General features: G+C 46.6%; 1 protein-coding gene across 1 annotated transcript; it reads left to right on the forward strand.

Annotated features, from left to right (window-relative positions):
- The first annotated feature begins 222 nt into the window (after positions 1-222).
- Positions 223-3,048, forward strand: LOC125514947 (probable metal-nicotianamine transporter YSL8). The gene is made up of 2 exons (XM_048680321.1): positions 223-1,235; positions 1,321-3,048. The coding sequence occupies exons 1-2, from the start codon at positions 592-594 to the stop codon at positions 2,783-2,785; spliced, it is 2,109 nt and encodes a 702-aa protein (XP_048536278.1). The 5' UTR covers positions 223-591; the 3' UTR covers positions 2,786-3,048.
- Positions 3,049-23,161: the final 20,113 nt, after the last annotated feature.

Here is a 23,161-nt window from a genome sequence, read left to right on the forward strand (position 1 = left end):
GCTGCGACTTCCGAAAATCCTAAACCTGTTACGAAAACTTCCAACTAATCTAAACAACGATTAGAGGAACATTAGCGCATCGGATGGCCGTTGGTTTGATGATCCGACGCTCTAGATTTTCGACTCGCGCCATTTTTTTTCAGGCGCCTGTTTAATACTCCTAGATGCTCGTGTATTTTTTTGCCAAAATTAGGCGTTGGCGCGCGCACGAGATGGCTTGTCGACCACCCGCTGCTTCACCTCACAGCATGACCACACGAAAATCCATCACACCAAATTTCTCTTGTCTTAGCGATCGGCAATCATAATTAGCAGCAAAAAAGACTAATCACTCTTTCGATCCATCGATCCCCTCCATCTCCGGCGCCCCTCCGTGGCAGGTAGAGAGAGGGGAAACCATTGATCCGTCGACAAGATCGGTCGATCTCGAGGAGGCCGGCCGGATTACTGCATCCATCACATCGCATTGCAATTTTCATCGAGAAGACAACAAGAATTTGCGCGTCCATATATACATATATATCAATCGATTGTAGCGACAGTCAGGCAGGTGGGCGGCCGGCGTCGTGGGAGAAGGGCCGGAGGTGATTTATGATGGAGCAAGGGGAGGGCGATGCCCCCGCCCCCGCCCCCGCGCCGGCGCCGGCCCCGGTGCCACCGCGGGAGGCGATCTCGTTGGAGAAGGCGTTCGAAGGCAAGACCCTGCCGACGTGGAACGAGCAGATCACGGTCCGCGCCGTGGTGGTGAGCGCGGGGCTGGGCACCTTCCTCAGCTTCATCGTGATGAAGCTCAACATCACCTCCGGCATCGTGCCGTCCCTCAACGTCTCCGCGGGGCTGCTCGCCTTCTTCATGATGAAGACGTGGACGTCGGCGCTGGAGCGCTGCGGCGTCTTCCCGCGGCCCTTCACCCGGCAGGAGAACACGGTGGTGCAGACCTGCGTCATCTCCTGCTCCAGCATCGCCTTCTCCGGCGGCTTCGGCACCTACATCCTCGGCATGAGCCGCAAGATCGCCAAGGGCTTCGACGAGGCCAACAACACCATGAACGTCGAGGAGCCGTCGCTGTGGCGCGTCATGGCTTACCTCTTCCTCGTCAGCTTCGTGGGGCTCTTCTCCATCGTGCCCCTGAGGAAGATCATGATCATTAGCTACCGCCTCACCTACCCCTCCGGCTCCGCCACCGCCCACCTCATCAACAGCTTCCACACGCCCCAAGGCGCCATCCAGGCCAAGTACGTTCCTTCTTCTTCTCCGGCGACGTACGGCAATGGCGGTTGTAGGAATATATGTATGTTTGTTTCATGTTGGCAATGGCAGGCAGCAGGTGTCGATCCTGTTCAAGTCGTTTCTAGGGAGCTTCCTGTGGTCCATGTTCCAGTGGTTCTACACGGCGGGGGACTCGTGCGGGTTCGGCTCCTTCCCGACGTTCGGGATGGAGGCCTACAACCGGCGCTTCTACTTCGACTTCTCGGCGACGTACGTCGGGGTGGGGATGATCTGCCCCTACATCATCAACTTCTCGCTGCTCATCGGGAGCATCATCTCCTGGGGGATCATGTGGCCCTTCATCGAGAGCAAGAGGGGGGACTGGTACGACGCCAACCTCCCCAACAGCAGCCTCCACGGCCTCAACGGCTACCAGGTCTTCATCTCCATCGCCATGATCATGGGCGACGGCCTCTTCAACTTCTTCTCCATCCTCTTCCGCACCTCCTACGACATGTACCTCAAGCGCACCGGCCGCGCCAAGGCCAACACCGCGGGGGTCCCCTTCGCCGGCGCCGGCCTCGCGGGCGCCAACGAGAGGCAGGCGCTCAGCTTCGACGACCGCCGCCGCACGCAGATCTTCCTCAAGGACCAGATCCCCACCGTAGTCGCCGTGGGCGCCTACATCACCCTCGCCGGCATCTCCGTCCTCGCCATCCCGCACATCTTCCGCCAGCTCAAGCCCAAGCACGTCGTCTGGGCCTACGTCGTCGCCCCCATCTTCGCCTTCTGCAACGCCTACGGCACCGGCCTCACCGACTGGTCCCTCTCCAGCAGCTACGGCAAGCTCGCCATCTTCATCTTCGGCGCCAACATCGGCGCCAAGGACGGCGGGGTCATCGCCGGCCTCGCCGCCTGCGGCCTCATGATGGGGATCGTCTCCACCGCCTCCGACCTCATCCAGGACTTCAAGACGGGGTACCTCACCCTCACCTCCCCGCGCGCCATGTTCGTCAGCCAGGTCATCGGCACGGGGATCGGCTGCATCATCTCCCCCACTGTCTTCTGGATCTTCTACCAGGCCTACGACATCGGCAACGACGAGGGCTACCCGGCGCCCTACGCCAAGATCTACCGCGGCATCGCGCTCCTCGGCACCAACGGCTGGGACCAGCTGCCCAAGTACTGCCTCAGGTTCTGCGCCGCCTTCTTCATCCTCGCCATCGCCATCTGCGCGCTCAAGGAGGTGGCCAACAACAAAACGTGGTGGATCAGGGACTACATACCCAGCGCGCTCGGCATGGCCGTGCCCTTCTTCCTCGGCTCCTTCTTCACCATCGACATGTGCGTGGGGAGCTTGATACTCTACATGTGGTCCAGGTCCGACAGGCTGCACGCGCAGATGTTCGCGCCGGCGGTGGCATCGGGGCTAATCTGCGGCGACGGGATTTGGTCGCTGCCGTCGTCGTTGCTGTCGCTAGGCAACGTGGAACCACCCATGTGCCTGAGGGTCTTCGACGCCGACACCAACTACGAGGTGGAGCAGTTCCTTTCGACCTTACCCATCCCGGCGTAGCCACATGATCCACGCATACCATTTTTCTTCTTTTTCTTTACACATGCGTGCACGTTATATGTTCATGATCCATTGATCAATTAATGGATGATGGACATGATAGCTCAAAGGTTAGCTAGTACAGTGTTCTAGCCTTGTAACGTGAGGACGTGTAGGATGGATTGGATGGTGGTCTATATGTATGTATGTGTGTAATTGTTGCATTCACTAATTTGTATTCTCACGGAATTTGATTGGTTTTACTTGTTCTTCCGCTTCCTGCACTACCGGAGTAACCTAATATACCGATGGTCTTTTCTATGCCGACGGCTTTTTGTCAGGGCCGTCGGCATATTCATCTATGTCAACGGCCTAAGAAAAACTGTCGGCACATCGCCATCTATGTCGACGGCCATCGTCGGCATAGATTGATGTAAGGCGACGGTTGTCGTCGGTATACAAAGATCGTCGGCATATAAGCGGCCTTGGCAATCCGGTCTCCAAGGGTCGGCTGACGCCGTCAAATCAATGCTGACGGCTCTGATGGCAGCCGTCGGCATAGATTAAATATTTATTTATTTTATTTTAAATCATTTTCTTTTTTGATTAAAATTATGTTAATTTAAATCTGACTCTTCTAAACTTAAACACACACACAAATTGTATATCGTTTGGGGTAGAATTTCCATAGATTATGAATATTTTGTTTGTTTTTATTTTTGAGTGTGTTACAAATGTGATCGCGCGTACTTTTACATATAGGTCCTTATACTTTGTTAAAATCATAAGTAATAGATACTTTCATTGGTTTTGACAAATTTTTTATGGTTTTTAATCAGAATCTTGAAAGGATTATGTTGTATACTATGTGGGAATCTATGCAAAGAGCCTGGCCGTCGGCATAGTTCCAAGCCACGATGCACCAGGGGCCGCCATGTGTTAGTTTTCTGCAGACAGTCGTCAGCATGGGTGGGAATCCATGCCGATAACAAGGCCGTCGGCATACTGTTGACACATGGCCACTAGTAGAAAAACCCCCATTCGTCCCGGTTGGTAAGGGCCTCTTGTCCCGGTTTGTGAACCGGGACTAAAGGGTCGTTACTAATGCCCTAACCCTTTAGTCCCGGTTCTTACACGAACCGAGACAGATGGGCCTCCACGTGGCCGGTGCGCCGAGCCCAGGCAGGAGGGCCTTTGGTCCCGGTTGGTAGCACCAATCGGGACCAATAGGAATCCACGCGTCAGCATTTCAGGGGCTGGGGTTTTGTTTTTTTTAAGGGGGAGGGGGGTTGTGGGTTTTGGGGGTTTAATTTAGGTGTTTCATATATTGTGTTAGCTAGCTAATTAATAGAGAGAAGTGTCCTCTCTTATGTCCGTGCTTGATCGACGCTATATATATAGAGAGAGAGGACTAGACACGCTAGCTAGTAAGCAAATGAAGGAAACGGAAGATTGTCATTAACATATGCATACAGAGAGAAGTGATATCGACCACCTCTCCTTCTCCGAGAGATTGGTCGAACAACAAGTTCTCGTATATCTATCCGACACTACCGGCTACATATATACAATAATTATCTCTTACAATGTAATTAATGTCCTAATTATATATGAACACAGGGTCCACATAGTATTCTCCGTCTTCAGCGATCACGTGGTCAAGGAAGAATGCCACCAATTCCTCTTGAATTGCTTGCATACGATCTGGTGCTAGGAGTTCATCCCGCATCCGAAACATCAAATTTGAACAAGGGGGTCAATACATACACACACACACACACACATATATATATATGAATAAATGAAACTCAACACAAATGATGGTAATAAAATAAAATTGTGAATATTATTGCTTACGCACTTCATATTGTTCATCAGAGTAGCCCCGTTCACAGGTCATGTGGCGGATGGACTCGCAAACGTAGTATTCACAGAAATCATTCCCTTGTTCCTGCCACAACCACTTTACAAGAAATAGAGATCAATCAAACTGATAAGCAAGCATGGCAAATGGTATTGATGAAACTAGCGCTTGAATCACTAGGAGATGCATGGAACATGTTACTATAGTACTTACTTTCGGGTGTCTAAATTGCAGCTTTTTCGGCAGTTCCGGAGCTTTTTTGGTGAATTTTCTCCAAACCCTGCCAGACAAAGAAAACAATTACTTGATATCAGGAAATGAACAAAGTTGCTGATATGGTGGATAATGATCGATTTAACTTACTTCTCGAGCATTTGAGTCATGTCCGCATAGTCCTGAGGATCTTTTCGTCTCGAGTCTAAGACGGTTACTAGTCCCTGCTCAAGCTTAATCTCTAGGAGAATATAGTGGAACCTGCGCACGCATGCATAACTCATCAATTACATTACTATAACCTGGACTAATAAGGGAAACCGAATATGCACAAGACAGTAACACTCACTTGAAGTTGTAAGGAAAGAGTATTATATCTTTGTTTTCATTTATTACCAACGATCGTAGCAAGTTGGCCTCGGTATCTTCGGCACGATATTTAACCTCAGTTGCATCTATGAGATTTGTGTTAATGAACCCAATATCGCTGATTTGTCTTTTCTTCAATTCGGCGATCTTCAATCTGCATAATATAGTGAGGATAATTATAAGTACATGCAATGAAAGAGCTGACCTATATAGAGCTGACCTATATATAGAGCTGACCTATACAGAAGTAGTACTACTTACAGACAGTAGCAAGTGACTGTTGCTTTATCGAGGGCCTTTTGATTGAAAAACTGGAAGAACTCCTCAAATGGAACATTCAACAGTTCAATTCCAACGAGGTCATGCTCCTCTCTAACTCTCAGCGTCAAAGTATTCCTCCCCCCAGACTCTCTGCAGGTTTTCATGTACCAATCATGGAACCTTCGCATCATCGTTGTTAGAGATCTTTCATCTTTGACGAGAGGCTTCCCGTACTCGTATTTGTGTTCCTCCACCTCCAAGAACTCATAACGTACACCATCGGGCAGGTAATCTCCAAGATTGCTATAACCGGGCACCATCCTCGGATCATTAGTAGGCACCTTGAGCGGGGGGCACGATTGGTTCGCTTGTTCGCCGAGCTGGGGAATTTTTTTTCCCAGCTCGTCGTTCTTTTAACCTTTGATCACTGATAGTACTTCCCGACCGCTTCGCTTCGACAAATGACTTTGCAATAATGCAGTCATAGTTGCCTTTCGGTGGAGACTTTGCTGGTTTTTTCAGGGCAGCCAGAGTGCGCTTCGCGTTCACCGGATCTACCTTCTCCTCCGGAGGTGGATGTTTCTTTGCTTTCACCCCTTCAAAGAGGTTCCTCACTTCGGCTCGCGCGATCTTGGCGTTCTCCTCCGGGGTCCTCTCGTATGGTAACTTCTCTGGAGTCTTCAGAGAAGGACCGAATCTGTATTGCCTCCCGCCTCTGGCTGTACTGCTAGACGCCGGCAGAGTAGACGGAGCGGCTGCGGCTGTCTTCTTTCCTTGCTTACGAGGCGGAGGAGAAGGACTACGACGCGCCGGAGCAGCCGGAGCGGCGGCGGGTCTCTTCCGCCCTTGCTGACGAGGCGGAGAAGGAGGAGGATGGCTGCTCGGGCGCGCCGACGCAGGCAGAGAAGGAGGCGGAGTGCCGCCACGCGCCGGAGAAGGAGGCCGAGTGCCCTGATCGTCACTCGCCGGAGGAGGAGGCGGTGGAGGAGGCGGAGTGCCCTGACTCGCCAGAGGAGGAGGAGGAGGCGAAGGAGTCCAGTTCGGAAGGTTGATGAGCTCCTTCCGCCATAGGCATGGAGTCTTCAGAGCAGAACCCAGCCGAGTCTCCCCTTCACCGGTAGGGTGGTCAAGCTGGAGGTCCTCAAATCCCTCCGTTATTTCATCCACCATCACCCTAGAATATCCTTATGGAATCGGCCGGCAGTGAAAAGTTGCGCCGGATTCAGTAGGAAAAACAGAGCCAACAACCGCCTTGACCTTCAAATTCATCCATTGCGTCATAAGGTGGCAATTTTGAGACTCCGTGATAGCATCCACGGGATAGCTGGCTGGAGCCGTCAAGACATGCTCCGGCTGAAGCAGCTCGGCGGAAGCCACGCTGCTTCTCCGCTGAGATGGCGGGGTAGCTTCGAGGGAAGCTTCGCCAGGTCGCTTGCTGTGATTTGCTTCTCGTTCCTCTATCGCTTGTACCCTTGCGTGCAACGCCTGAATTTGGGCGTGCTCCACTTTTTTCCTCCTCTCCTAGCATTTGTAACCACCTGCGTCCGAAAAACCAGCATTCCACGGAACGGAGCCTGGCGTGCCTCGTGTCCGTCCAGGGTGCTCAGGATTCCCGAGGGCCATTGTGAGCTCGTCGTTCTCTCTGTCTGGAACGAATGTCCCTTGCTGCGCTGCATCGATATAGTGCTTTAGCTTCTTGACTGGTATGTTCATTTGCTCGTCCGTCCAAACGCATTTCCCTGATACAGGGTCCAAGGTTCCGCCAGCCCCGAAGAACCAAGTCCGGCAACGGTCTGGCCAGTTCATTGTCTCTGGTTCGATCCCTTTATCAAGCAGATCATTCTCAGCCTTGGCCCACTTAGGCCGGGCTTTGAGGTAGCCACCTGACCCCGTGCGATGGTGAAGCTTCTTCTTTGCAGCATTTTTCTTGTTTGTCGCCGACATCTTCTTACTCTTTTCCAATGTCTTGTAGGCCACAAATGCGGGTAAGTGATCTCTAATCTTCTCATATCTGCCGATGAATTCTGGTGTCTCTTCTTTGTCGACAAACGTTTTCAGCTCATTCTTCCACCTCCTGAATAGGTCTGCCATCTTTTTAAGAGCATGAGACTTGATTAATTGCTCTTTAACTGGCTTCTCCGGATCCTCCTCTGGCGGTAGGGTGAAATTTCCCTTCAGCTCAGTCCAAAGATCATCTTTCTCCATATCATTGACATAAGACACCTCACAGTCTTGGTTCTTAGGCTTACACCATTGCTGGATGCTGATCGGGATCTTGTCCCCAACAAGAACCCCGCACTGAGCAGCAAATGCTTCCTTTGTCCGGATGGGTTCAATCGGCATGCCATCGCGCGCGATTTCTATGATCTCATACCTTTCATCCGAGCACAACTTTTTCTTCGGGCCTCGTCTCTTTACCGAAGTTGTGCTCGATCCGGAGGGCTAGAAAAAAGAAGAATTAGACGAGAGTTAATTAATATGTGTACATACCAAAACAATGAATGCGTCAATTAGCTAGTCATCACAGACTTAACTAATAGATTTACCTGGCCAGACTCTGTTTGGTCACCGGAGCCATCACCACGGGCTCCGTCTTGCACCAGCATTGGGTCACCGGAGCCATCATAATCATGTCTTTCCTCCTCCATTCTTCGATCACCGTAGCCTGCTTCTTCTTCACCCTGTTCTGCTTCCAGATCATCATTGTCGTTAAGATACGACATGACATCACCTCCGGCTAAGATTATGTCCCCCAACACCTGTTCTTGTTCCTCATCTCGTCCGAACTCCATTGTTTCTACAAATATTACAACATGGAAATTATTACACAAACATGACAGCATGTGGATATATTAGTGCCAAATGTAGAACTAGCTTATTCCGGGTTTGGGGTGGCCTCGGCAACGCTTCAAGGGCAGGGGCGCGGCGGGAAGGGGGTAGGAGACCGGCATCGTTTTTTCTAGGGTTTGGGTGTCCTCGAGAGTTTTGGTCGAGCGAGAGGGCCGGGGGGTGCTCCCGTGGTACAAGTTATCACGGTCGAAATTATCCGGGAGGGGGTTATATCGACAACGACGACAAACATACATGGGAAAAATAATGTTATCGGGGAGGGGGTAGGTCGAACCCCCCCCCCTCGTGTTGAAGTTATCGGGACACGGGGTATAACGACAACGACATATCCGATAAAAAATAAGAAGACGAAGAAGAAAATAAAAAGAGGAGAAGAAGATATTAACAGAGGAGAAGATTGAAGAAAAAAAAGAAGAAGAAAAGAGGAGAAGAAGAAAGAAATAGAGGAGGAGAAGAGAAAATAGAATATTCTATTTTCTCTTCTTCTCCTCTATTCCTTTCTTCTTCTCCTCTTCTTTGTCTTCTTTTTTCTTTTTCTTATTTATTTCTCCTCTTCTTCCTCTCCTCTTCTTCTCCTTTCTTCCTCTTCTTATTTTCCTTTTTCCTCTCATTCTTTTTCTTCTTCTTCCTTTCCTAGCTAGATATATAAAACTTTTCTAAAAATGTAACTTTTGCATACATACATGGGAAAATAATATTATCGGGGAGGGGGTAGGTCGAACCCCCCCCCCCCCTCGTGTTGAAGTTATCGGGACACGGGGTATATCGACAACGACATATCCGATAAAAAATAAGAAGACGAAGAACAAATAAAAAGAGGAGAAGAAGAAAGGAATAGAGGAGAAGATCGAAGAAAAAAAAAGAAGAAAAAAAGAGGAGAAGAAGAAAGGAATAGAGGAGAAGAAAAAAAAGTAGAATATTTCTATTTTTTTCTTCTTCTCCTCTTTTTTTTCTTCTTTTTTCCTTTTCTTATTTATTTCTCCTCTTCTTCCTCTCCTTTTCTTCTCCTTTCTTCCTCTTCTTATTTCCTTTTCCCTCTCATTCTTTTTCTTCTTCTTCCTTCTTAAAAATACATGAAGGAGTATTGCTTTTTTTAAAATAATGTTCAAAAATAAAAGTAGTACTGCTTCCTTTTTTCCTCTCATTCTTTTAAAATAAGGTTTTTTCTTCCTTCTTTATTTCTCTTCGTTTTTCTTGGTTTCTTTCTTGGGTTTCACTGGGTTTCTTTGTTTTCATTGATTCTTTCTCGGTTCTTACTGTTTCCATTCTCGTGCATTAATTTTCATTTTTATTGTGGAAGTAAAACTTACTGTTTTCAAAAAAAATGTGTTTTTAAAATATATTTTCCGTATACATGAAAAACATTTTTATAGACATTTAACATTTTTCATATGCTTGATTAAAATTTTCAAATACTTCATTATGATTTTTCCCAATGCTTGATTTATATTTTTTAAAATACATGATCAACTTTTGTATATACAAGAGAAACATTTTCTCCATATACATTTAACATTTTCAAATGGTTTCTGTAAGTTTTTAAAAATATATATTCATAATATTTGGGAGTATAAACAAAAGCAGGAAAGGAACACAAAATATAAAAACAAAAAACATGAAAAGAAATAGGAAAAACTAATTGTGGTTTGTGGCCTCGTGCGCGCCTGGCCTGGCCCATCTCGCCCGGAATGGTTCCATACGTCTTGCTATAAGCAAGACATAGGGGTGCCCTGCGGGCAAAGGTATGTGTCGCTCAACTTGAGTTGGAAGAGGCGGCTCCTATTCCACACCTTCAGCGCAGCAAAGGAGAGATCTCACTCACGCGTGCCCATGTATGCGGAGGCCCAGAAACACGAGTTTGCTCGCCTAACCCCCCCCCCCTCTTTCTCCTGTTCCATTGTTTGACTGGTTGATTTGTTTGTCCGATGGTCCGTTGACTATGGATTTCGAAAAAAATCATTCTTTAAAGAAGTTAACAAAAAAATAGCAATATAAAAAAGTTAATGAAATCTGAAAAAAATTGATTTGACAAAAGAATCACAAATTTGAAAAAAATTCATAGATTTTGGGGAAAAAATCATTATTCGAAAATAGCTCACAATTTGATTCAGCTTTTCAACAAGGCAATTACTATTAGTTCATGACTTTTGAAAAAGAAGTTCATTGATTTTGCAAAAATGTTCACATATTTTTAAAAAGTTCATCAATAGAAAAAAGAAAAAACTACAGGCTAGGAAGCTTTCTCCCACTGCACCTTTAGATGGGCCGTCCAATTCAGACGCTTTCTGGCGCCAGTTAAAGAAATGCACATTAACTTCTTTTTTTTGAGGGGTAGAACTAGTCTTTATTCATCAAAATCCACAACATGTGGGATACGGTTTAGATCATGGGATTGGCCAAACCAGAAATGGCGTCCCGGGTCTAGAGACAAAGAAAATTTAGCTAAACTATGAGCTTCTACATTCACTTCCCTACGTTCAAAAGTAAAAAGACATTGAAATTGTTCTGCCTGAAGGCGAATCTCGCTAATGATTGCACCACATCTCCCCCGAGCATTCTTGTTGATATCTGAGATAACCTGTCTTGAGTCCGATGCCACAATGAAGCTCTGTAGATGCAAGTCCTTGGCTAACGCCAGTGCCTCACGACATGCGATCGCTTCAAGGGTGGCTGGATCATCAAGACCTTGGATCACCAATAATGAACTTGCTAAGAAATTCCCTTGTCTATCCCTGCAGACTGCCGCCGCTGATCCTCTTCTACCCGAACGAACTCCCGCGTCCACATGGATCTTTGCAAAACCCGGTGGCGGTATTCTTGGTGATCGTCTTGGCCCTCTTGCGGAAGATGCATGCGCTGCTGGGTGACTTTCCTTGCACATGTCAAGCTCAGATATAAATCTTTTGATAAACAAATGAGTCGCTTGTGGTGAATGAAAAATGCCCTCATGTATTGCTTTGCGCCTAGAGGACCATATTGCCCATAACGTTACAGCGATGAGCACGAACTGATGGTGCTGCAGGGTTTCCATGAGTGTGAAAAGCCATTGCTTTGCGTTCGGTTCCGTTGTGCTTATTAGGTGCTGCGCTAACTCCTCATCCACCAGTGCCCATGTGCATCTCACGACAGTGCAATTAATAAGCGAATGCCTCCACGAGTCCTCTGCCCCGCATAGTCCACAGCATGTAGTTTCCGTCATTTTTCTGTGGGAGCACACATCTTCTGTTGGAAGTGAATGCTTCGACAGGCGCCATAGAAACATTCTTATCTTGGAAGGGACAGGCGTCTTCCATAAGGTTTTCCAGGAGCCTTCTTCCGCCGACATGTTCGAGGAACCAGGGCGTTCTTCAAGCCAAGCCTCCCTTCGTTGGATCGTTGAAACCAACATCATGTAGGCAGACTTGACCGAGAAACTTCCACTATTTTCAAAGTGCCACGCCCAAAAGTCGCTTATGTTTCGCGTGCAAATCGGGATCTGGACAATAGACTGGATATCCATTGGCATGAAAACTTGTTGGAGCTTTTGGATGTCCCATGACGCGTTTGTGGAGTTGATCAGATCAGATACCAGTACAGGCGGGTTGGGAAGCAAGCTTCCATAGGGTCTCAACATATGATCACGAGGTATCCAATTATCCATCCATATGTCAGTTGTTTCACCATTGCCGACTCTTCTGATCAGACCTTGCTTCAAGATGTCTCGGCCTTCTACTACAGCTCTCCATATCTGGCTAGGATGTGAACTCAAAGGCGCATGCAATATGGAAGTGTTAGGGTAGTATACACTTTTTAAAATCCTAGCACTAAGAGAATCCTGGTTCTGTAGCAGCCGCCAGGCCTGCTTAGCTAGCAGTGCCAAGTTGAAAATCTCAATGTCTTTGAAACCCAGACCCCCCCATACCTTTAGGCTGTGTCATGGTTTTCCAAGATACCCAATGTGGCTTCCTCTTTCCCTCCTTGCTTCCCCACCAAAATTTCCTTATCAACATGTTCAAGTGCTCACACAAACCTCTAGGTAGTTTAAAGCATGACATCGAATAAACAGGGACAGCTTGGGCCACAGCTTTAACTAGCACTTCCTTCCCTGCCATTGACATGGTGTTCTCAAACCAGCCTTGGATTTTACTCCAGAGGCGATCCTTTAGATATTTGAAAGCTCCGTTTTTGGAACTACCAACGTCAGAGGGCATCCCCAGATACTTCTCATTGAGGGTCTCATTTGGAACATTCAAAACAGCCTCTATGTCATTCCTTGTGCTTTCAGGCACTCCCTTGCTGAAATAAATGGAAGATTTTGCATAATTCACTCGTTGCCCCGTGGCTTGACAATATGTGTCCAAGAGCTGGTTCACCTCATTGCCACCCGTACTATTTGCCTTGAAAAACAGCAGGCTGTCATCAGCGAATAAAAGATGGTTCACGTGTGGTGCGGAAGCTGCCACTTGTAGACCACTTAAGTTGGATGACTCTCTCTTAGATTTTAACAGGCACGAAAGGCCCCCTGCTGCTAGCAAGAACAAGTACGGGGAAATTGGATCCCCTTGTCTGATTCCTCGTGATGGCGTAAATTCTTCAAGCTTTGTCCCATTGAACATAACAGAAAACTTGACCGTGGTCACCAAGCTCATAACGATACTCACCCATCTTTCCGCAAAACCGAGCTTTAACATGATCGCTTTCAGATAGGGCCACTCCATCCGATCATACGCTTTCATCATATCAAGTTTTAGTGCACACGATTGGTGTTTCTTTGCCTTGTTTCTCTTCATGAAGTGCAAACACTCATAAGCTGTGATGATATTATCCGTGATCAACCTCCCTGGAACAAAAGCTGATTGCTCCTCTGAAATAATCTCCGGTAAAATTAGCTTCAAACGATTAGAGATTACCTTGGATGCTATTTTATATAGAACGTTGCATAGACTTATTGGACGGAACTGTGATAGTTGTGACGGGTTCTTCACTTTCGGGATTAGGACCAGGATGGTGTCATTTATGCATGAAGCTGATTCTGTGCCATCAACTATTCGTAAAACTACCTTGGTCACATCTGAACTGCAAACTTCCCAGTGACGCTGAAAAAAGTGGGCCGGGAATCCGTCAGGTCCCGGCGCTTTAGTGGGGAACATCTGAAATAGAGCGCATTTAACCTCCTCTTCAGTGTACAGTGCGTTAAGCTGAGTATTCATATCCGCTGTCACTTTACGTGGAACCGTAGACAGGACCCGGTCCATATCCGATACCCCTTCTGAGGTATACAGATTTTTGTAAAAAACCCTTGTCATAGACTCCATCTCGATTGGGTTATCAGTCAGCTGGCCGTCCGGTCTTTCCAAGCTTCTGATTTGATTTTTCCTCCAACGCCTGCTAGCACGTAGATGAAAGAAGTAAGTGTTTTTGTCCCCATGCATTAACTAATCTAACCTTGCCCTTTGACGCCAAAGGATTTCCTTGCGATGGTACAGTTCCACTAGGCGATCCAAGATTTTTGTCTCTGCACCGCTGGGTCCGGATCGTCCTTGGGTCTCCCGCATTGCCTGTAGCTCCTTTTTCAATTTTGCAATCTCCTGACGAACATTGCCGAACTGATTTCTGTCCCATGCAGCGAGATTCCCTGACAACGCATGCATCTTTTGTCGCAGCCCGTCCGCTGTTTCCCCGGGAGTTTGTGACCAGCCCGTCTCTATCACGTTGGACAGTGATGGATCCCTCTCCCAGCAAAGTTCATACTTCAATGACCAGGGGCCCCGCCTGCATGTGGACTCATGCAAACGTAGATAGATTGCTACGTGATCGGAAGTAGCTGCGGTTTTGTGCTCCAAACTTGCTTCCGGAAAGGCAAGCATTGCCGCTGGACTAGCCACACAACGATCCAATCTCACTCTTGTGTAAGAGCCACCTGCGACCTTTTTTTCGAAAGTCCATGGTATTCCCTTGTAGCCGATGTCTGAAAGGCCACACGTATCCAACGCGTCCCGAAAAGCGTCCATCTGCGCCTGGCTACGATTGCCCACACCGTCATGCTCATGTAGGTGAAGCACTTCATTGAAATCGCCTAGGACAAACCAGGGCAGATTGTTGGCCCCCACAATTCCTTTCAGTGTATCCCATGTCCTGTATCTCTCAGGAACCTGGGCTTCCCCATAGACAAAGGTTAGTCTATTTTTTGTTTCAACCAGATCATCCACAATCACATCAATATGGTACTCAGAGTAACCCACAACTTCAAGCTTTATTTCTTCATTCCAGAAAATACCAAGTCCTCCACTTCTACCATTACTACTCACAGCAAAACGTTTATTGAAACCTAATGAACCTACCAAATTTTCAACTCTCGGTCCCTCTATTTGGGTTTCAAGGATACAAACTATAGAGGGGGCAAGTTGCCTCGTTAGATCACGAAGCTCACGAATTGTCGCGGGCTTGCCGGCCCCACGACAATTCCAACATAGAAGACTCATTGCGCTCGGCGCGACTCCCCTTGGGAGCCCGCCAAACGCGCATCAAAGTTGTTGGTAGTAGCTGTGCTCTTCGAAGGGGTCGGTGGACTTGGTTTGTTCCTCTTTGGATCCTGCTTCGGCGGGGGACTGCTAGGGTTCTCACTTGGCGGCAGGAGAAGCATAATGTTGACCTGACTAGTTGGAGCTGGGACGATCTGGGTACTCTTCGGATCTGCACTTGCCGGTGCTCTCCTTTTCTTGTTCCCATCTGTTTCATCCATTGCCACGTCCCTGCCTGAATACTCACTGCTTTCATCCACATAATCATCTGGGTTGTACTGGGAGCCTGTGTGTCCCCCACTTCTGCCACCACGGCCTCTGCCTCGCCCTCCTCTTGTCCCACTGCCTTCTCCCGGTCCTCTACCTGGACCTCTGAACCAAGTGGCCTTAAGATCCTTGAAGACCAGTGCTTTCGGGGGATGAACCCCGTCGCCACACTCCTTGAATAGATGCCCAAGGTTTCCACAAACAGCGCACCAATTAGGTAACCGTTCGTACTTCACTCTGAAGATTACTCGTTCAATTGAATTCTTCTTCTTAACCACTAGCGAGACTGCGTTCTTGAGGGGCTTGGTGACGTCAATCCTCACACGTACACGAACAAAATTCCCTTCAAAGTCCTGAGATTTTGGCTCGCCAAATATGAATTCTCCCATCGTTGCTGACAGTGCCTTGACCTTTGAGAAGAAACCATCTGGTAGGTCATGGATTTGGATTCATATATCAATCTTGTTAAGCTCGATCAGTGATGGTTTCGTGAATCCGTCGTATGTCTCCAGAACGACGGCCTTCCCTTTGAATTGCCATGGTCCTTCTCCCATCACCCGTTCCCAATCACCTAGGCACGCAAATTGCAGCGAATAGAGATTGTCCTCAAGGGGTCTAAACTTCACATCTTGTGCCAAATCCCAAGCCACCCTCATGTTTCTGAAAAACCAATATTGGCTATAGGATTTATCTGTATGTACCCTAGCAAGAGCCATCCATCTTGTCGCCTCCTTAGGCAGCTCGTCATCCTCGACTACCACGTCCTGCAGATCTTCTTCCTTCAAACCTAGCTCCTCCATCATTGCTTCAAGGTCGATGATGGCCTGTCCCGAGCTCGATGAAGCCTTGTCCATGGTTTCTCTGGCCCGGGGGTGTTGCGATCCACGGGCGGAGCTTGTTCCCTAGCGATCCTGTTCCCCGCGGCCCCAGGAGCCGCCGGCGGAGAGAGGGGCAGGGGAGTTCAGATCTCTACGGCGAGGGCGACGCCGTCGCCGAGAGGATAGCAAACCCTAACGAGAGGGGAACTGATGAGCTCCACAGAAATGCACATTAACTGGCGCCAGTTAATGAAATGCACATTAACTGGCGCAGAAGGTGCCGGGAGCCCCTATTTGACGCTCTTTGCGTCAAATTGGCGGCAAAATGCACACGAGACGGCTTGACTGGGCCGGCCCATCGAGCTGTATAGCGGGGCGAAAAAAGATGGCAGAAATCGAGGCACGATGTGAGGACTCGAACAGGGGACCAGCAGCTTGCGATTGTGAGCTCATAACGACTCGACCAGGCAAGTTTCTTGATTAAAATTGCAGCGCACAACTTAATGAACTGACGGCAGCATAGAACTGGGCTGCTGTACTCTAGCGATTTTGAATCAGGACTTTGAAACTGTGCAAGCATTTTTAAAATTTATGAACAAAGTTTTTGGCAACAGGAATATAATTTTCAAATATGTGAATAAATTGTGAAACCACGGACTTTTTTAAATGTTTTGAACAAATATTTGTAAAAATAGAAAATTTCATGAAATTCCGAACAAAAATTCATGACTACAAACATTTTTAGAATCTATGAAAAAAATTGAAAAAATGCAACTTTTCATCAAATTCCCAAAAAAATGGAACAGCGAACATATTTAAATTTTGACCAAATTTTGGAAACCGTGAACATTTTTTTAAATGTGAAAAAAAATAAAAGAACAGGAACTGTTTTTGAATTTGTAAAAAAAAATTGAAATTGCGAACAAAATTATGAAAACGAGAACATTTTTCAAAACACAAACAATTTTATTTTTTTTGAAAAAATATTTGGAAAAATGGAATATTTCATGAATCATGACTACGAACATTTTTACAATTTATGAAGAAAATTGAAAAATGGAACTTTTCATCAAATTACAAAAAAAATTGGAACAGCGAACATATTTAAACTTTTGACCAAATTTTGAAACCATGAACATTTTTCTTATTGTGAACAAATTTTCAAAGAACAGGAACTGTTTTTGAATTTGTGAACAAAATTTTGAAATTGCGAACAAAACTGTGAAAACGAGAACATTTTCTAAAATTGCGAACAAAATTTTGAAAATGAGAATATTTTGTGAAATTGCTGAATATTTTTTTAAATGTGAACAAAATTTTGAAAAAGGAAACATTTTCTGAAATTCCGAATGGTACTTGAAATTTTTGAACAAAATAAATAGAAAAAGGAAAAAATAAAAAAAGGGAAAAGAGAAAAACAAATGGGGGATGAATTAAAAATAATAAAAATAAACATAAATAAAAAGGAAAATAAACTTGGGAAAAGGAAATAAAAATGAAAGAAAATAAAAAAGGAAAGATAAGGTAAAAAGAAATGTAATAAGGAAAAACGTAAAGAGAAATAAACAGAAAAATGGAAAAGAAGCAGGAAAAAAGAAATATAACAAGAAAAAAAAGGAAAAAGCGCTTCAGGAATCTTCTAGAAGCTTCCTAAAGCCGGAAAAACTCCGGCTGGAACCTCCAGAAGCTTCCCCAAACCTGGATCGCTGAAGCGATTAAATGGGTCGGCCCAAGCAGATTGCTCGCTCGATGTCCCTGCGCGAAACAACAACAGTTTGACGCGGCGAGCATCCGTTAGGGAATTCCGAAGGTGCTAGATAGGATTCAGCATTGGAAGAAGCGCTCGATTCAATCGCACAGTACATATGTTGGGCCGAAAATACGTCCACTGCTCGGTCACTCATGGCTCGCGCTCCAGTGCATAAGTAAATTGTGACTTGGTAGATTTTGTCATTCCTTTTTTGTTCATATTTTTGAAAATGTTTAAATATTTTTTTAATAATAAGTTTACTTGAATTTTTTTTAATTACTCCCTCCGTAAAGAGATACTCCTGAACCGGTTTAGATCACTAAAGACAGAGGGAGTATAATTTTTGAACTGTAGAGTGCAGTATAAGAAAATGTAGAGTGCAGTATAAGCGCGTTTAGATCACTGAAGACAGAGGGAGTATAATTTTTGAACTGTAGAGTGCAGTATAAGAAAATGTTGATACTACCTCTCTCTCAGTTTACAGGGCGTGCGCGTATCCCTAGATCGTCAATTTAACCAACCTAATGCAAGTCATATATTACAAAAAATATAGCAATATAAACTTCAGATGTTCTATTTTCAAGCGGTATAATTTTTATGTTATATAGTTTATATTAGGGTGATAAAATTGGCAACCTAGGTATACGCGCAGGACTTATAAACTGAAACGGAGGTAGTAGCTTTAAAATAAAATGTTACTGACATTGAAAAATGTTCATGGGTTTTTAAAAAAATTGTTATACAACATAAAAAAAGATTTCATAACATAAAAAATATATTTCGTACCATTAAAACAAAAATGTGCATGACATTTTAAAAAAGTATTCTCGCATTTCAAAAAACAATTGACATTTAGGAAATGGTTTATACAATATAAAAAAATTATTTCCATTCATAAGATGTATGTCAGATTTTAAATAAGTATTCACGTGTTTCAAAAAAATGTGCATGATATTTTTGTAAAATGTTTACACAATGTCAAAAAAAGTGTTTGTGTAGTTTAAAAGCCTGGTTATTGTTATTAAAAAAATGTTTAACATGTACTTGAAATATTTTGAACATTTAATGATAAAAGGTGTTCAAAATATGTATTTAAGAAAAAGGTAAATCGTGTATTTGATAAATGTTCATACCATTCAAAAAATGCTAATCATGTACTCCCTCCGTCCCATAATGTAAGACGTTTTTTGACACTACACTAGAGTCAAAAAACGTCTTACATTATGGGACAGAGGGAGTATTTGCAAAATGTTTAACATGTACTCCCTCGGTCCCATAATGTAAGACGCTTTTTGACACTACACTAGTGTCAAAAAAACGTCTTACATTATGGAACGGAGGGGGTATAAAATTGTTCTAGGTTTATACGAAAAATGTACAATGTTTATGAAAACAAAGAGATCCGTAATGTTTTCTCTTTGGAGTGGGAAGAGATCAACGTTGGATATACCATTCGGTTCCTGGGTTGCAGGTTGCAACAAGACGTAACTTTTTGGCATGCCCATAAAAAGCACACCTTTCCTGTGTTTCGACGTAATTTTTGGGTGGTCGTTGCCATCCAGTGCCAGTCCACTCGGCCAATCGTGCTATCAAGTCTACCAAACCCCTACCTAGCAAGCAACAGCCCATGAAACACGCCAACTCAGATGGACACAAAATCCAAACAGGAGGAGCCAATCCTCTTTGTTAAGGCCTTTTTTGGTTCATAGGATAAGATTATCATACGAATAGGAATCTTGTAAGAAATGAGATGACATGTATCTCAAATCCTATGAGTAGGAATAGGAAACAAGATGTCATTTGATTGATACCAAAGGAATTTTTCCATTGAGTCTAGGCTCTTTTTTATTTTCCTATGAAATATGAAGGATAGGAACTAATCTTATGTAGAAATAGGAATCCATTCCTATGAACCAAAAGACTCTAAAAGAAAAAATCCTATAAAAATCCTATCCTCTAAAATTCCTATAAAATTCCTCTAAACTAAAGGAGGCCTTAAACAGTCTCCGAAAGAGGAAAAACGAGGCCCCACGCGTGCTGAAAGAAGAAAGAGACATTGATTTACAACCATTTTGGGATTCCCTCTGCCCGTGAGAGATACGTTTAGGTTGATCTTCACGCGTTGAGCATCGCGTGCGTTCGCGGACCAAATGTGCACGACCTTTTTGTACAAGACCAGGGCTTTCTACACTGTGGGTACGGAGTGAGCTGCGAGAGCTGGACGATCAATACATACTGCATGCGTACGTACTTTCTCCGGTTCTTTTTACTCGGCATATAAAATTTGCCTGAAATGTTCATAAAGTTTGACCAACTTTATAGAAAAACATAACAATATTCACAATACAATTTCAATGTCATCAGATACGTCATGAATTTAACTTTCATCTTATATAACTTTAATACTGTAGATGTTGATATTTTTTCGTATAAAATTGATCAAACATTATGAATTTTGACATCAGAAAAAGCTTATATGCAAAGTAAAAATGACCGGAGTACATGCATGGATAAGAAAACGGGACAGGTTAAGTCAGGAGAATACCGGTGCAAAAAAAAAACATAGTCCTCGTCCCCACCCAGACCAAACCCTTGCCCTCATCACTCTCGACCGTTCCACTCCGCTCACACTCCAGTCCCATCCACTCCCCTCCTGATCTCTCCCCTCTCCTCCACTCCATCATGGTCGGCTCCAGCAACAGCAATGGGTCCAACAGCGTACCCGACCCAATCGGCTAGGATGCATCAGTCGTTGAGGATTCGACCTCTGCGTCGTCCGGCGAGGAGTTGCGTCGCCCTCCGACGCTCGTGGGTGGACAAAGGCAGCTCTTCGAGCTCCGCCGTCCTTGGCGGCTGGCCAGGGTGAATGCTGCCGCGGGTCAAGGCACCCTGCACCGTTGTCGGTGGACCGATGTCGCTCGTGCAGCTCCGTGCCATCCCCGATATCACCACCTGCATAGACTCCCGGGCGTTGTTGGCTGTTTGTGTGATGTCCTCCGAGTTCGTGACGGCTCTCGGAGTCTAAGGTGCGGACGACTCACCGCACCAGGCCAAGGACCAATCTAGCCGGTGCAGCGCCGTTTTGATCACCCGCCTCAAGGACGACCAGGTCTTCTGCAAGGTTCTCTGCGGTTAGTTAACCGCCACGGAGATGGATGCTAATTGCCACCGCCACAAGAATGTGAAGGCATTGCGGGAGGGCATCAAGGCGTCCAAGCGGGACATGACTGAGAAAGTGGCGGTGGCCGCCGCAAGAATGTGAAGGTGTTGCAGGAGGGCATCGATGCGTCCGAGGGGGACACGACTAAGAAAGTGGCGGCGGCCACCAAAGCATGGCGCTGTAGTGTGGCGCAGGCCCCCACTGCTAGATGCCTCAGCGGGCTCCCCTGCTCCTCGTCCTCCTCCTCTGGCACCAGCTCCTTCGAATCAGTTGCCCCTCAAACAACAACCCTTGCGTTGTCTTCGCCATGTACTACCACCGCTCCGGAGATGAGAGAGGAAGGGCAAATGCAAGCGGTGAATCCTCTCCTTACCAAGTTAAATTTATAGCATACTTTGGTAGGATCCGATGATATGCTTTGTGATTAACTGCTGTCCCTTTTCGTTGTCATGTGCAATATTTTGAACTTTATCTCTGTGCTTTGTATGGATTTGGTTATACATGATTGGTTTGTATAAATTTGTGAGTAGAAAATGAGGGGGCGACTGAGGACAGGACATATGTGGGGTGCGTTGATGTTGTAGGCACACGCATCCGTGGATATATAGAGGATCAACTTAGGCAAATGTTGTTGTAGATGCTATTAGGGCATCTCCAACTCGGACCATCAAACCTCCCATATACGTCTTGACCATGCGGTCTGGACGTGTTGTGTCATCCAATGCGGACCTGTGTCGCTTCTCCGGGCAGTCTAAATGTACTTTTTCACGCAAACCAGAGACAAAGTGGGGGGCTTGGCGGGAGTCCAGACCGTTGCCACGCCCGCTCCTGACCGCACTGGCCCACCCGAAACACCCACGCGCACGGCGTTAGCTGCCCGGATTCATGCCGTTGGACAGCGGCCGCTCCACATTGACATCAGCGTAGGACACACGCGACCTCTCACTATCGGCATTGAAGCGACACAACGGCGAGAGGGTGCCGCCTGCTTCACGTCCGACTGAACATGTCTCCTCGCCGCATTCAAACGACCATAGACTGCACGCCTTCCTCCACTAAAGTCGCGTGTGTGTCGAGGAACCTACTCCAGTCACACGTCCGTTCGCAAGCCACCCGTCATTAAACACAACGTCTGTTGGCTCCGGCCATCCGCCCACTATCTAAACATTGCCAGACGTGGGGCCAAAATCGCACCACACCCTGCTCCCATATCCTCCGTGCATAATTTTCTCCACAATCTACATGGCATCTGGCGAGCAGGATGAGGAGTTCTCCGGCATGAAAGACGGCTGGGTGGCCCATCGAGCCCGCCGGATACGATCCAGGCAAATCCTAGCCCTCGGAGACCAGCTCGCAGAGGCAGAAGCTCTAAGTCGGCGTGTCGTTCAGCAACTCGCCACTCCAAGCTAGCTCGACGAGGAGTGGCGAGATGCTCCATACCGGCACGCGGGGGAGCACAGTGGCAAGGGCATTGTGGCTGCCGTGGACGATGCCGCGTCATACCGCTCCTCCCGTGCCTGCGACTGCGCCATCCATCATCAACGAACGCATAACTGCGCCATGCCGGCGGAGAAAGAAGACAACTTCACGAAGATCGACGAAACGGTGGCTAGAATGTCTGCGCCAACCACCATCATCGAGGAGAAGTAGAACATAGGAGGACGCCGCCGCTTGGGTCTCATGAAGGCCACCGTTGTCCCCTTCCCCGCTAGCTGAAGCACATCCAGGCGGTTCTACTCCGATGAGCGGCGCTGCCGAAGATGGGGAAGCGAGCCGCCCATTACGCTGAAACATATACCTCCGGAGCTCACGGCAGTCCGATGAGCGGGCTGTCGGACATGAGGAAGACAATGGAGATCCGACGTGGTCAGCCATAGACTAGTCAAGGGTGTCCGTGTCATGGGAATGAATATATGCCGGCGCCGGCCGTAGACTAGTTTTACCTTAGTCCGGTATAGTTTTTAGTTCAAAAAATGTTCAAATATAATAAATTTCGTCCGGTTTATATGAAATCTGCCGTATTTGTATGAATTTTGTCCGGTTAGTTCAAAATGTGGTTGAAATGCATGTGGGCAGCGTTGGATGACGATCTTCGGCATCAATGTTCATGGACTGGTCTTTCCAATCTGCGAACAAATACCGGAGCAAATTTACGGGTCAGCATTGCAGAATACCCAAAGCTAGCATACGCCTTGCCGTTCAAGTCTCCGCTGGTTTCTCGTTCGAAGCACGCGGGCGAGTACATGCACGCATGCGTCGTTCCACCCGTCTGGATCCATCGAGCGTGCGCGGACGTCGTCGTCGTCGTGGTCCGCCCACCGGCGTCGCTCTCGACGACGGCGACG

Source organism: Triticum urartu, chromosome 6 (genome assembly GCF_003073215.2).
Source record: "Triticum urartu cultivar G1812 chromosome 6, Tu2.1, whole genome shotgun sequence".
In the NCBI taxonomy this organism is placed as follows: domain Eukaryota; kingdom Viridiplantae; phylum Streptophyta; class Magnoliopsida; order Poales; family Poaceae; genus Triticum; species Triticum urartu.

Coding starts and splice junctions, on each gene's coding strand:
- LOC125514947 (XM_048680321.1), top strand. CDS start 592: ATGATGGAGCAAGGGGAGGGCGATGCCCCCGCCCCCGCCCCCGCGCCG. Junction 1,236..1,320: donor CAAGGCGCCATCCAGGCCAA/GTACGTTCCTTC, acceptor TGGCAATGGCAG/GCAGCAGGTGTCGATCCTGT.